Source organism: Littorina saxatilis, linkage group LG1 (genome assembly GCF_037325665.1).
Source record: "Littorina saxatilis isolate snail1 linkage group LG1, US_GU_Lsax_2.0, whole genome shotgun sequence".
In the NCBI taxonomy this organism is placed as follows: Eukaryota; Metazoa; Mollusca; class Gastropoda; order Littorinimorpha; family Littorinidae; genus Littorina; species Littorina saxatilis.
In genome coordinates, this window is record NC_090245.1 from 84,321,841 (window position 1) to 84,336,775 (window position 14,935).

Below are 14,935 nucleotides of genomic sequence, written 5' to 3' on the forward strand. Positions count from 1 at the left end.
AGTTGATTGTAAGTCTGCCATTTGAACAGCACTTTAACGAAGGTGAGTTCGTGAAGTACGGTATTCACACGAGGCGTAGGCGACGCGTGAAAATCAAGAGCTTGTTTATCTGATTTCTTAATTGACAAAAGGCTTTGGATGTCAAGCTTTACTGTTTATCATACAAACATTCGCTGAGCAAGATGAATAATGAGGAATGCAAATCGTGTGCCATTAGACAACTTTAGACAGGGTCGTTCATGATTGGTCGTTTCATGCCCTTGTGGGAATAAACGTTGCATTAGCATTTTTACTGTGAGATATGATTGTGTTGTTAATGGGTCATTGTCACACGCAATATTGCACGAAGTCAGAGTCACATCCAGCCATACACAATATTTGAACAATCAATTATCCAGTTTGCATTTGCAAGGTTCCACCAACACTCTTTGTCATCCATGATTTTTGTTTCTCGTTGACCGTGTGCAAATCGTTCAAACTTAACACGTGTGTCTTTAGTTCTTGGGACTAACATGTGTGTACATTGTTGAGAGTTGAATGTTTACCTACGTGTGTGTCTTCAGTTCTCAGGACTGACATATGTGCAGATCATTATTGAGAGTTTACATATGTGTCTTACAGTTCTTAGGACTAATGTGTGTGCCGATGGTTGAGAAATTAGAATCGGTGTTTTCTGTCGTACGGACTCACACATGTGCAAATGTGTGAGAGTTTATATCATTGTTTTCTGTCTTGCGGACTAACATATGTGCGAAGGAGACTTTCTGCGTTGATGGATAACACGGGTGCAGCATGCTAATAATCTACATGAGTGTCTTCAATTCTTGACACTAACATAAACACTTTTTTTTTATACATGTGTGTTGCTTGTCGTGAGGACTTAATCGTGTTCAAATCGTTGAGATTTTAGGAATTTATCTTCTGTATGGCGGGTGCAAACTGTTGAGAGTGTATTCATGTGTCTTTACTTGTTGGCAATAACGTGTATGCACATCGTTGAAAGTGTACACGTGTCTTCAGTCCCTGAACTTACAATTGTACAAATCGTTGATTCTGTCACAAGGACTAAAACGTATGCAACCTTGGTTTCTGCCTCTCTAGTATTCTGTGACATTTTGTAGCTGAGACTGTTGTGATGCTGTTGAAATACAGCATGCGACTGTTGGTTTGCCTGAAAAAGACCTTAAGGCTTTTGCCTTGCAGGGTCATCCTGCGAAGGAAAAAAGCAGTAGTGTTGATGTGTGTGTTCACACTCCAGTGTATCATGTTCTTTTCGATTTATGAACTCTTTTTTTCTTCCAGTGACAAACTCTACACACCTTTAGGTGCGTGTTTCTTAAAATCTTCAAATGTTTAATTTTGTGTTTGTGTCTGCGGATTGGGTGACTTTATATTTAACGATGAGACTTGACCCGTAAAGCATGTAGTGCTGTGTAACTTTTTTTGATGTTATTGTGTAATGGCTTTCTTTTTCTTCAGTTTTGTTTTCTTTTTTTTTTCTTTTTTTGAAAGTTGTTATTGTGGTTTTTTTTAAATTTATTTTTATTTATTGCTGTTGCTTTCGTCTGGCTGGTTGGTTAGTTGATATGTTGGTCGGGTGGCTTTTTGTTTTTAAAGAGAGATCCGCTAAAATATCGTACACTTGTTCAAATGGTTTGTTAGTGTTTGTGTTGTTGTTGAAAAACACGAATAAAAAGAATAACTCAAAGGAGGGGGATGTAGGACTTGGTATTTTGTCAGCTGAATACAAGTTTTGACTGTTTCGTTTTGCTGTACAATATGTCAGACAGATACTACTGTCCAATTTCCTTGGGTACCTATTCAAGTTCCTGATGTGGACTGTTCCAAGCTTTTTGATGGGGACCCCGCAGAGCGTCATCGTGCTAAAAACGTCCCGCGGAAAATCTCGCCAGACAGTGACGTCACAGATGAGGTCAGCGAGGCCGGATGTGAAGCATTTGTCCACCGCCACGGTTTCATTACGAGCTCTTTGACAAAAGAAGAAAGTGATTTCCCTTTAGCGTACAGTTTATTGGTCTACAAAAACGCTGCTCAGGTTGGTGGTTATAGGAGGCTAGTTGGGGGTAAAAAGAATCATTGTGTGTGTTGTGGTGGTCTGTGTCTGTCTATATGCGGGCCGGCATGTGTGCCAGTGTGTTTGTGCGTGTGCAAAAGAATGTATGAGTGTGTGTGTGTGTGTCTGTGTGTGTGTGTCTGTATGTCAAAATGAGAAACAGGCTTACAGACAGACAGACACATACAGACAGGCAGACAGACAGATTAGCACTTTCATTTTAGACTAGATATATATTCATAACTGCTGTGTCAATAGGATATCGTCCTAAGTACCCACATGCTGCCTTGTGAAATGGTCATTTCCCCAGTGTGTTTATTGTGTACTGATGTAGGTACGACAGCTACTGCAAGCTATCTACAGGCCGCACAACTTCATATGCATTCACGTTGACCTAAAATCCACACCGGCATTTCAAAAGGCCGTGGAATCTATGGCCCGTTGCCTTGACAACGTGTTTGTGTCGTCACGGTCGGTCAAGGTCAGATGGGGGTCGTTCAGCGTGCTGGAACCGGAGCTCATTTGCATGGAGGACCTTTTACATCATAAAGGTATTTAACGTTTACCAATACAGACATTGAAAAAAGTCAAATCTCTTCACCAAGCATGAATTTTGCCTCATTTTAGAGCAGACATTGTTTTTAGGTGCTTTGGATTGATTTGTTTGTGTGTTCGTTTGTTTGAAGGATGTTGTTGGTTGTTGTTGTTGTTTGTTGTTGTTGTTTTTCCTGGGGTTGGTGAGGTCAATACAAGTGTGATGTTCTAAATACCCCCACACACATTCAAAGTTTTTATTTGTGTGAATGTATGGCGGTAGAACTCTTCGAGGACTCCAATTCAACGTTTCTGTTTTGCTGCACAAACTTGAACTTACAGAGTAGCTTTATTTTCGCTGCTTTCAGGGTGGAAATACTTCATCAACCTGACTGGACAGGAGTTTCCCCTGAAGACGAACTTGGAAATCGTCCGGATTCTAAAAGCTGTAAAAGGGGCCAACCTTGTCGCTGGGGATAGAAACAGGTAATTCAACGACAAAGTAAGAAGCACACACACACACACACACACACACACACACACACACACACACACACACACACACACACACACACACACACACACACACACACACACACACACACACACACACACTCACGAATTAACGAACGAAAAAGGTAAGCAAACAAAATAAAGGAGTGAGATCTTTGGGCCAGCTTTACCAATGCGACGCGCATCTCCTCTCTCTGGCTCGCTGACTTCACCTTCCCGGGCCCTGAACAGGTTCAGACATTCACTACCAGCTAGGTGGACTGGAGAGAGTGTCTGGAAAAAAATAGGTAATTTTGTTCCGAGACACAGAGGACAAAGGTCAAATTGATCCTGGATTAAAACCAAGCGTACGTCCAGATTCTCAGGTTTTGTTCGGTTAGTAGGCATAGTGATAGTCTATATATAACCTACTACATTGAAAAACTATATCGGACGGTCGACCGGCAAGAGTTTAGAGCAATGCGTCAGATAAACACAAACAGTATGCGTCATTGACTGAAGACCGAGGCCTGAGTAGTTTTTTTTTTAAATCCCCAGCGTGAGAGACACGCACTAAACCATTATGCCACTCCGGCTTTCAACCGCATGCCTTAGAACCCCTTTCTAAGACCCCCCCCCTACCGCCACTTCCTTTTGAAGACACACACCCCCCCCCCCCACACACACACACACACACACTAAAAAAGTACTTCCAATTTTAGACATCCTTCCTTATGAGACCTCATTTTCTCAGACTAATAAGGATTTTAAGGTGAGGAGGGGAGAATCCGCAGTACCATCCCTAAATTGAGAAATGTCTGTATGTTCCACATTCAGAGAATAAAGTTGTATTAAACTGAATTCCAGCACTTGGCAACAGCGGCGTTGGCGCGACAAACCACCAGCACCTCACAACCTGACCGTGGTCAAGGGGGCAGTGCACGTGGCGGTCAACCGACACTTTGTGGACTTCGCGGTCAACAGTCCAGTGGCCAGGGACCTGAAGGAGTGGTGCCAGGACATCGTCATTCCTGATGAACAGTTCTTCCCTACCCTCAACCACAACCCTCAGCTTGGCATCCCTGGTAGCTACGCGGGTGAGGATTCTTTGTGTCCAAATCCTTGATTGCTGTGCTTGATTAATGTTCGTATGAACGTGGTCTAACATTCCAGAGATTTAGATCAGTGCTGTCTCTGCCGCATGGTTTCAGTCAGCCTATGAGTTACTAATCTTGGTGAGAAAAAAAATGTAATGCGTTCAATTTTATTCTGTAAGGCCGACAGATTGACTAAATGTATTGATTTCGCCTTACCCGACTTGTTTTGTCATTGCGTGCACACGACTTCTTCTCAATTTATTTTTGTCCCTCTATTTTCGTCGTTCACCCCTGTCAAGTTGTTTTTTTGTCTTAAAGGCACAGTACGCCTCCCGTAAACCATCACAGACACTGTCAGGCTTTTACACACAGTACAAACACCCTTTCATTTACACACTTACCGCTTTTGAACATCCTAGGTGCCCTACGTGAAGAGCGAGCAATTTTCAAATAATTAATTTTGCGGATTGTCTGATAACAAAATCGGACGGTGCCTTTTTGGCGCTAGACCTAATTTTTAAAATCTAAATAATAAATCGACAGCTTGTTACACAAACATTCTTAAATCATAAAAGAATTCTTTTTTCATCAAGACAAGATCAGTACAATTCGAAGTTTTGAAAGTTTAAAAAAAGAAAAGCCCGGAAGCAGGGTCACGCAAGGTCGTGGTTCTCGTAGCAGACGACGGAAATGCCTATTGCCAGTTCATCTGAACCGTCAAAAGCCATCGCTAGAGTTCGCGTGAATTGCAGCCGTCTGTTGCGTTCAGATTCATAATAACGTGCTATTGCAGATAAGCTTACAGCGAGTCCCATTGGAAATCACATGACTGACGACTCGACTACATTGTGAAAAAAAAGGAAACTGGATCAGACGGATTCCGATGGCTCAGGGGTAAGATAAACCACGCAAAAATAAATTCTTTGAAAATTGCTCGCTCATCTTTACAGAGGGCACCTAAGATGTTCTCAAGCGGTGAGTGTTTAAATGAAAGGGTGTTTGTACTGTGTGTAAAAGCCTGACAGTATCTGTGATGGTTTACGGGAGGCTTACGGTGTGCCTTTAATTAATGGTCTAGCTGGTTTAGCTTTTTTGTCTATTTTTGTTGTTTTTATTTTTTCCGAGTCACATATTACTGTCCACTCTTTTCAGGCACATCGTCATTCATCAAACCGAATCTGGTTCGCTACAAAAACTGGGACCCAAGTACTTGCGCCGGAAAGCGGACTCGAGGCATCTGCATTTTGTCTTCGGGCGACCTCCCGCTGCTTGGGAAAAGAGTGGAGCTGTTCGCCAACAAGTTTCACGCTGGCTACAGTTCGCTGGCTGTTGAGTGTCTGGCTGAGAGACTGCACAACCATACTCGTGAGGAGACTCTGGGACGAAGAAAGGTCGATGTTAGCTTTTATGAAAGTCTGCCATTTTTGGATAACATAGTTCATGGTGGTTCTCTTTAACACTCTGTGTAGCCACACGCTTGAAGAGATTTTGGGACAAAGAAAATTCGATGTTAGTGTTTATAAGGCCGGGCGCAATATCCTAGTATATACGACGCCGGCATCCCAAGAGGAAGGTCGAGAGTTCGAATCCCGGTTTAAGGGTTGAGATGTGTCTGATCTCCCATAACAACTTTAAGGGCACACGTACACCTTCGTGTGTACTCACAACTTTAAGGGCACACGTACACCTTCGTGTGTACTCACAAGCACAAGACCCAGTGCGCACGGAAAAGATCCTGTAATCCATGTCAGAGTTTGGTGAGTTATAGAAACACGAAAATACCAAGCAAGAGGCGTATGGCTGCCTAAATGGCGGGATAAAAACGGCCATACACGTAAACCCACTCGTACAAAAACCAAGCACGGGTGTACGTGAGAGTTTCAGTCCATAAACGCCGAAGAAGAAAAATAATGTTTATGAGAGTCTGACATTGTTGGATAACATTATTCGTGGTGTTTGTATTTGGTGTTGGAGGTTCCTTTGACATTTTTTGCTTAACGCCCAGCCGACCACGAAGGGCCATATCAGGCTAGGGCGGTGCTGCTTTGACATATAACGTGCGCCACACACAAGACAGAAGTCGCAGCACAGGCTTCATGTCTCACCCAGTCACATCATTCTGACACCGGACCAACCGGTCCTAGCACTAACCCCATAATGCCAGACGCCAGGCGGAGCAGCCACTAGGTTGCCAATTTTAAAGTCTTAGGTATGACCCGGCCGGGGTTCGAACCCAAGACCTCCCGATCACGGGGCGGACGCCTTACCACTAGGCCAAACGTGCCGGTCCTCATTCCTTTGACATTGCTAGTCATTGTGTTTGTTCCTGGGATTGATGGGCTGAAAGATTCGATACAAAAATACATTAAATTAAGGGTAAAATAAAATCTAATGTTACGAGTTAACGAAGCTCTGCCTTTTTCTGTGAATAGCGCCTTGCAATGTGTAGCCGAGGAACTCTACAACCATACGCGCGAAGTGACTCAAGGATGAAAAAAGTTTGATGTTATTTTTTTTCGAATTTGCCATTTTTGGATACCATTGTTCATTGCCGCCAAGTGTTGATGTTAGGCGTTCCTTGACCTTTGAGTGTTTGTCAGGGAGACGCTGCAACTATACGGTAAATAGATTGTTCGTATATATGGGGGTTTATAGTCCGTTCTATAAGTCTTATAACAAGAGCCTGCCATTTGTTTGGTGTTTGATGTTCCCGAGTCATTACTAAGTGATTATGAATAAACGTGCAATAACAGCGTTAATCTTTGTGCACATAGCACAGGTTGTTGTTGTTGTTGTTGTTGTTGTTGTTGTTGTTGTTGTTGTTTCGTTGTTGCTGTTGTTGTTGCCGCCACTGCGGAACTGTACACATGTACATATGTACACCCTTGTTGCCTTCTGTGAACAGAGGGAATGTTGATGCTGTGTGTGCGAGTGTGTGTGTGGTAAATCTTTGACGTCAAAGCCAAAATACGTCACTCCAGAAGTAAAGCGTCACGTCTACGCTCTAAAAATTATCTCAGGGGAAACAGCAAACAACAAAAGTGTTCCCAGAATGACGTTTGTCTCGGTGACTTTCTCATCAAATGAGCAGTGGAACATTAGGTCCCTGCCAGACTAGTTTGACACGACCTCATGTACACGATAAACACACGTGTGAGTATATGGTTTAGTTATGTAATTTGTGGTCTCTCACGTATGTGGGCAAAACAATATTTTAATATACCTTTACTGTATCTAAGACGAAATGTTCAAAACAATTTTACATATGATCAAAAAAAATAATCAATTGAATTACTTGCTACAAAATCCAGCAAACGATTTAGTAATGGTGGCAAATAATACTGTCAGACCATCTTTCAGCATTCCCCTCTATCTTTTTTTCTTTCTTTCCTTTTTGCAATACACACTTTGTACCTAGTTGTCCAATTAACACATGCAACAATGATCGTATTATTAGTTTTACATTTGTAAATAATGTATACATTGTATCATTAAGCAAATATTACTAAGATAAATGTAGAAGGATAAAATGGCATCCAACATTTAGCCTGTTGTTCTTGTTTATTCTGTTATAGCATTCATAAAAGCAAGATGAACAGTACATATACATTTCGCAATTGAACAAACAAGTCACAGTATTCTGCGGACAAGTCAAATATTTCTGACTTAATATAAGCAGTATTGTGGATTACGTGAAAAAAGCTTCAATATCCGTTATAGGAGCTTTGCATCTTAACTTTTCATAAAATGAACGTCTTTTTTAAATTGTCAGTCAGTATTTCCTTTTTGTAAAACAATAATGTAAAGAAACTCCCTGACTAGTGGCCTCCAAGTGGTATTTTCAAGTTTCTTGAATTAGCACTGCCAGGACGGAATCTCCCCTACACGTGACAGAGGTACAGGGTGACGAACCCAGTCCAACATTTGGGTCAAGGTCACCTGCCACACATCTGACCTCGAACTGACCTCTTGCAGAAATTCCTGGAGTCCCTGGTAGCTCTGGGGTACGTTCGTGAACCAAGTGGCGTGCAGAGAAATCATGAACGGAGCGCGGTTGCGGTTGTAATGGCGGTCAAAGTTCTTACGTAGATACCTTTTGACGTCATCTTTGCTGACGTCATCCCCGGCGAAAGGGCAGCCATCCGTCATGGCGCACGACCGCCCGTCCAAGGCGTACTGTCGAATCAGGGGCACTTCCCATATCTGCGGGTAGCTGCGCCCCGGGCAGCGGCTCTGGTCGCACACAGTCTGAGAGGTGGAGGGCGGGTAGTGAAGCGTGAAGGGCCAGAGGGGAGGAGCGGAGGAATCCTCCGTAATACTGCCCCCGAACATGGAGGAATCGTAGAGGAAGCCTCTGTCTTGCAGCACCGAGAACTGGTCGTCTCCCCCCAGTTCAAGGAAAGGCGCTCTCATTCCACAGACCTGCAACAGTGGGGTGAAAGGACAATCGGGAGAACATTAGCGAAGCGTGTTGAGTTTGAACAATGTAACCTATGGTCAAGGAACATGAGCACTGATGAGGAAAGGTTGGCCTGTGCTATCTTACCAAGACTTTCCTTCTTCAGACGCAAGAACTGAAGTAAGGAATACATTTTGTAATTGGCAGCAAGTAAACACTTAGGTGAATAAGCAAGCTCTTGTCACGAATAAGCAAGCTCTTGTCAGGCGACTACGCAAGCTCTTTTCCCATATCCAAAGTCTGCCCACCGCAGACACGACTTGTCAATACCAAATAGGCTTTATCTTGCGATCGGGACGAACAATTAACTCTGATGTGTTTGCTATGCAGGAACGCTAAATATGATACCTTTTTCTTTCGAAAATATTAACATCGAAGCCTCGAATTGCCACCGTTGGCTTGCTGATCGCTGGAAGTGTTCGCTAGGCACGTCGTGTGCTTTCCTTAACTCTCGTGACCTCAAGCCAAACCCATGAGACCTCAATTTAAACACGTTGTGAGCGATCACTACGTGCCAGTGATCATTTCCGCAACAAATTGTGAACTCCGATGAACTCGTGAACGCTGTTTTTTGAAAGAAAAGGGTATCATCTTGTGCGCGCGTTGCATACCATACACATCAGAGTTAGTTTTCGTCCCGATCGCAGAATAAAGCCGATCGTGGAGTATGTTCCGGATGTTGTGAAAAGCTTGGCCGAGGTAAAGGCCGCTCTTATTCGTCCAGACCGCTGAAAATCCTGAAAGAGGTATTTTCGAAAATCGTCTTTTTAAGTGATCTCGTCGCTTACCTTTTGGGCCGGCAGTTGGCAGGCGTGTGCAAGGTTCTGTCTCATGCCCTGTATCTCCCTGTCCCAATCCTGGCGACTCCATGTCCCGGGGGAACCGTGTGTGTGAGAATGGGACGCTATCTCGTGGCCCCTGTCCGCCAGCGTTTTCACCTGAGCGCACAAGTTGAGAAACATTACTCCACGATTGACAGAAAACTATTAGGGTATGATAGGTCATACGGTGGGGACATACCCTTTGTTTTCTTTCATTTGTGTAGCATAAGCTGAGCAAGGGAATCGTTTTTTCATGCCATGCGTGCGACACAATTTTTGTGTGTTGTTTTCTTGCGTCCATGACATGACAGCCGAACAAACCGGTGTCTTAATCAATTAAGGGGTACAACAACAATGTTAAAAGCATTCTACCACGAAAATAAAAGAAATGAAATGAAACAAACAAAAATTCACAAAAAAACAACTCGAATCAACTCACCATCGTCATATTAGTGTGCGTTCCGGAGACGAAGAAAGTGGCCGTTGCGGGACAACCGTTGGGATTTTTCACCACATCGCTCAACGCCCTTGGGAAAAGGTCATCGTAAAAATGGAAGTTAGCTCGAGTAACGTAGTCATCGAAGGTCACCAAGACCATCTGTGGCACCTCGGCAAGGTCAAGGCCACCCGGGATGTCCGTCCCCACACACCGACACTGAGGCAGCTGACAGTTATTGCTGTTACAAGTACCTGTCAAGAAGAGAATCGCCAATGTAGGTCTTTGAAAGCAACGATCGTTGATAAAAAAAAATATAAAAAAATTAAAACACATTCTTTTTCGTTACATGTGCAACGATATTCAAGGAACTGACGACCGTCTTTATCACAAGCACCGGTCCCAAAATTGATTACCACAAATTAAATCCATGGCTAATCAGTATATAACCTCCTGAATGTTTGGGACACATGCAGTATACCAGATTTTAATGAAGAAAAAGATACCTCTTTCCCAAAGGACCGACTGATTCGAGAGAGAAAAAACCACCTAGAACGTGCCCGTCATTGGAGCTTTCAAAACAAAAACAGGTTTTGCTATTAAATGGCCATTCAAACGCGAGACTAAATGTGTAGCAAAGACACCAACCACAATCATTAATTTTTTCACAAGCAAAGATAATTAAACATAATTAAAGCAAATGAAACATGTGTATCTGCGGAATCAACCAATTAATCAATCTATCAAACTCTCTTTTTGTACCGATCTCTATTACTTTTTTTATCTTCCAACCTGTTTGCTTGCAGCAGCAGCCGAAAGCGTTGACTTACAGTAAGATCCCATAAATGTCATAGCGTCCCAGTCTCACCCTCGCAGGTGAAGACATTCACAATCAATCTTTATCAATCTAGAAAATCAACAATACATAAAGCAATTAATATCAGCACGCGCACATAAATTCATACTCTATGTAAGATCAATCGGGGGAAAAAACAGAGAAGCATCTAAAGTCAACCGACCTCTTGCTACCGGCGCCTAAGGATATGGCCTCACCATACCTAGCGTATGTCGTCCGGATGTAGAATTTTGAGGGCGATCACCGGTAGGAGCGCACCGTGTGTTGTAATTCCAGTCACACACTTGTACAGCATTGTTGAAGATGAGGTTTTCTGGACAGCTCAATTCGTGACGCAGACCGCTGGCTTCACAGAGGAAGTATGTTCTTCCACCTTGAACAAATCAGTAACATTCCAGGCTCTTTCACATTCCAATTCTTAGACAGCCGGTAAATTCGTTCGCAAAGTCCCGGGGTCGAGGAAACTGTTACAATTTAGTTACGAAACATGATGAAGTTTAAAGTTTGGAAGTAATCTGAAATTTGAGGCGTTTGAAATATGTGCCTCTTCGAGAAGTTTGTATGCAATTTATAATAAAACCAAAAAACTAAATTAAATTAAATTAGAAAATTAAATTTATTTGTTTCAGGCTCACTGAAAAAGTTGTGTACCGGACAAGCGTTAATTTTCAACCCGGTTCTCCTATAACGGCAAAGCACGTTTCCCCAATTCTTGTTATGCTACTTCAAATCTGTGTGCTCAGTTGAAAATATTGTGCTACTTACCGAATAAAAACTTTCGTTTCTAGGTGCCGTTTGTTTGTTTGTTTGTTTGTTTGCTTGCTTAACGCCCAGTCCACCACGAAGGGTGACATCAGGGCGGTGCTGCTTTGACATTTAACGTGCGCCACACACAAGACAGAAGTCGCAGCACAGGCTTCGTCAGTGTCTCACCCAGTCACATTATTCTGACACCGGACCAACCAGTCCTAGCACTAACCCCATAATGCCAGACGACAGGCGGAGCAGCCACTAGATAGCCAATTTGAAAGTCTTAGGTATGACCCGGCCGGGGTTCGAACCCACGACCTCCCGCTGAGTCACTGAGTGGGCGGACGCCTTACCACTGGGCCACCGTGTTGAGGCGCCGTTCATCACTACATAGACAATACCATATTCAAAGGCACACTCGTTAACTCATAAAAACAAAAATGGCCACTAGCTGTGCACAGGGACCACCCAGGCTGCTGATTTGTGGTATGTGTCCAAGTGGAAGGCTGGCATTGGCTATGCAAAAGCCTGGCCAGATCTGAGAATTAGGTGAGTTGTCACGGGAAGGATTTTAATCAATCAATCAATATGAGGCTTATATCGCGCGTATTCCGTGGGTACAGTTCTAAGCGCAGGGAATTTTTTAAATATTTTTTTTAATGCAATTTATATTGCGCACATATTCAAGGCGCAGGGATTTATTTATGCCGTGTGAGATGGATTTTTTTTACACAATACATCACGCATTCACATCGACCAGCAGATCGCAGCCATTTCGGCGCATATCCTACTTTTCACGGCCTATTATTCCAAGTCACACGGGTATTTTGGTGGACATTTTTATCTATGCCTATACAATTTTGCCAGGAAAGACCATTTTGTCAATCGTTGGATCTTTAACGTGCACACCCCAATGTAGTGTACACGAAGGGACCTCGGTTTTTCGTCTCATCCGAAAGACTAGCACTTGAACCCACCACCTAGGTTAGGAAAGGGGGGAGAAAATTGCTAACGCCCTGACCCAGGGTCGAACTCGCAACCTCTCGCTTCCGAGCGCAAGTGTGTTACCACTCGGCCACCCAGTCCCTTTACAAGACAGTTGAGCACTATGACCAACCGTTATACACAAAGACGTTTTGCGACAGTTTACCATACAACATGTTCATTATTTTGACGTTGGGTAGGTGTATGTGATCGAATTTGGCGTAAAGTCCTACGTCACTAGAAGTTCACTCTTTTTCCTTATGTGTATTTATTTATTTATCTATTTATATCATTCCGTATACCTGTGGAAGGATCACACACGCGCGTATCTGAAACCGCAGTGTCGCAGGGGTGGGCGCAAGTCTTCGTTGTCAGAGACACAATCCAAAACAAGATGGTCGACAACTGCAAGCCTACAGATTATAAAAGTGTGAAAAAGAGTCGAATCATCCCTCAAACGATTTTGACTTTAATTGTAAACACACTGCATGTAGCTCAAACGACAATCAACACCATGGCAAGAGCAATGTGTACAAGTCTCATCATTTAAATGTAGCTTAGGATCGCCAATAAAGCTTATAATTATGCTTGTTTTGATTCTGAATACTTTTATCTTGTATTGTACTAATGGATTATTCGGCATTCAAACGCACTTTAATGCAACGCTACATGACAAGAATGCCAATAATGTATGCACTTTAACGAAAACTACCACTCGTGGCAGTATTAGAAATTTCGTATACAAATGAATGCTCATATATATATATGCACACAAAAAGTGATAGCGAAAAATCGGTTTTATCACAAAGTTATGTTCTTCCATAAATAGGTGTAGAAAACTAATTAATCATACAGTACTCTCACTTCAGTCTAAAGAAAAAAAAGAAGAGGAAAAATGTCTTACTTACAACTGTTTAGAAAACTCCGTCTGTCCAAGTACACCTTTTTCATGGTTATTGTTCAAGGAAATAGCTTCTATCACCGTTGAGGAATTAGTTTGAAGTGTTTTACATCAACTGATTATTTTTCATACAGCATACAAGTGGTTTACAAAAAAAGTTGAGCTACTAATAAGCTGTATTGTACAACTCAAGTCAGTACAGAATCATAAACAAAGCTCTCTTTTCTTTTTTTTAGTTTTTGTTTTCTTTTCTGTCTCTCTTAGTTTGCGGTTGCTTTTGATCACTGCAAACTTTTGATCTTCACCGAGTTACAACTAAGCATTTTGGGCGTACAAGTTTGTTGGGTCATATTTTTAAAGTGCATAATGGGGGATAAAAAGAAACTAGGCCTACTGTCATAATTAGGGACACAGTCACCTCAAAAACGGCGAACAGTAGTGTTTTCTCTCCGTTTTAGTTTATGAGCCCACACTCTTTGCAAGTGTGCGTGTTTGTGTGTTTGTCAGAGAGAGAGAGAGAGAGAGAGAGAGAGAGAGAGAGAGAGAGAGAGAGAGAGAGAGAGAGAGAGAGAGAGAGAGAGAGAGAGAGAGAGAGAGAGAGAGAGGAGAGAGAGAGAACCAACCAACTTACACACATATGCACACACACACACACACCACACACACACACACACACACACAAACATTGTTAGGGGTCAACTCAACAGCAGCAGGAGGTTTGCAATCGAGTAAACGCCAAACTCTCCATAGTTTTTCCTTCGGGGTTATCTGAAGGTCCAAGCATGTAAAAACAACCCCAGCTATCGATGACATAAAGACAGTTACAGCCAGAGTCAATTAAGACAGTCGACAATTTCGGAGGGGTCATTTGACACATTGGACAGATAAGAGTTAAGTCAGATCATATGACCTAGCTACCGGTAACTTTGCGGAATGGTCATGCATAGACAGAAGTTAGTGTTAACTAACTATGACGTTCTTCGCTTCTCTCAACTTGACGGAAAACTGACCCCCTTACACTTGGAAGCGGCGCGGGGAATTTATCAATGATGACATGAACGTAGGCTATTCCTCTACGGGGACTGCTGCAATAGGCGATGTTCGGAAATTCGTGTTTGTATGGCTTGTGAAAGAGTGCATACCCTTGCTTTTAGTGAGGCAAGTAATCCACACGTACGTTCTCCTTGTCCACGTGTTTCAGACACACCCCTCGCCGTTAGTGATTGGCCCGTTGATTGTTTGTCTCACTAAAAGTAAGGGTATTCACTCTTTCACAACCCATACAAACCCGACAGAGTTATTTCGCAATTCGTTTATTCTGGTTGTAATTGTTGTCTCATATTCGCCGATTGAGGTTGACTTTTCTGCGCTTCAGATAGAGCCAAAGGCAACATTCTGGAAACATTAAATCGTGTGACTGTGGCGTCCATTCAAATTCAAACGTCCGACTGTTGAGTCGATCTCCAAATTTGAAACATGAAAGACAGACCTAAACTGAAAAAAAAAAGATATACCAAAATAAAATCACACT

The 14,935-nt window shown here is 42.7% G+C and overlaps 2 protein-coding genes across 3 annotated transcripts; one reads left to right on the plus strand and one right to left on the minus strand.

Moving 5' to 3' along the window:
• The first annotated feature begins 1,926 nt into the window (after nt 1–1,926).
• On the plus strand, nt 1,927–6,963 carry LOC138982005 (N-acetyllactosaminide beta-1,6-N-acetylglucosaminyl-transferase-like). Its single transcript, XM_070355209.1, has 5 exons — nt 1,927–2,056; nt 2,409–2,625; nt 2,977–3,094; nt 3,968–4,197; nt 5,350–6,963. Exons 2-5 carry the CDS (start codon nt 2,508–2,510, stop codon nt 5,652–5,654), a joined length of 771 nt encoding a protein of 256 aa, XP_070211310.1. The 5' UTR covers nt 1,927–2,056; nt 2,409–2,507; the 3' UTR covers nt 5,655–6,963.
• Nucleotides 6,964–7,263: 300 nt separating this feature from the next.
• Nucleotides 7,264–11,780, minus strand: LOC138981987 (chitin deacetylase 8-like). 2 transcript variants are annotated; one of them, XM_070355198.1, is made up of 4 exons: nt 10,972–11,780; nt 9,917–10,167; nt 9,445–9,594; nt 7,280–8,619 (listed from the first exon to the last, which is right to left on the minus strand). In XM_070355198.1, the coding sequence occupies exons 2-4, from the start codon at nt 10,073–10,075 to the stop codon at nt 8,053–8,055; spliced, it is 876 nt and encodes a 291-aa protein (XP_070211299.1). In that variant the 5' UTR covers nt 10,076–10,167; nt 10,972–11,780; the 3' UTR covers nt 7,280–8,052. The 2 variants fall into 2 exon arrangements, with proteins under 2 accessions (XP_070211293.1, XP_070211299.1); XM_070355192.1 differs by lacking the exon at nt 10,972–11,780 and having other exon boundaries at nt 7,264–8,619; nt 9,917–10,470.
• Nucleotides 11,781–14,935: the final 3,155 nt, after the last annotated feature.

Bases quoted from the DNA above. Each gene is read 5' to 3' on its own strand.
- LOC138982005 (XM_070355209.1), top strand. From the start codon at position 2,508: ATGGCCCGTTGCCTTGACAACGTGTTTGTGTCGTCACGGTCGGTCAAG. The intron at 3,095-3,967 runs GTAATTCAACGA...ACTGAATTCCAG, and splicing joins GTCGCTGGGGATAGAAACAG to CACTTGGCAACAGCGGCGTT. The intron at 4,198-5,349 runs GTGAGGATTCTT...CACTCTTTTCAG, and splicing joins CATCCCTGGTAGCTACGCGG to GCACATCGTCATTCATCAAA.
- LOC138981987 (XM_070355192.1), bottom strand. From the start codon at position 10,249: ATGTGTTTTAATTTTTTTATATTTTTTTTTATCAACGATCGTTGCTTT. The intron at 9,595-9,916 runs GTGAGTTGATTC...TTGTGCGCTCAG, and splicing joins CGCACACTAATATGACGATG to GTGAAAACGCTGGCGGACAG. The intron at 8,620-9,444 runs GTAAGCGACGAG...CCACTGTTGCAG, and splicing joins GCCAACTGCCGGCCCAAAAG to GTCTGTGGAATGAGAGCGCC.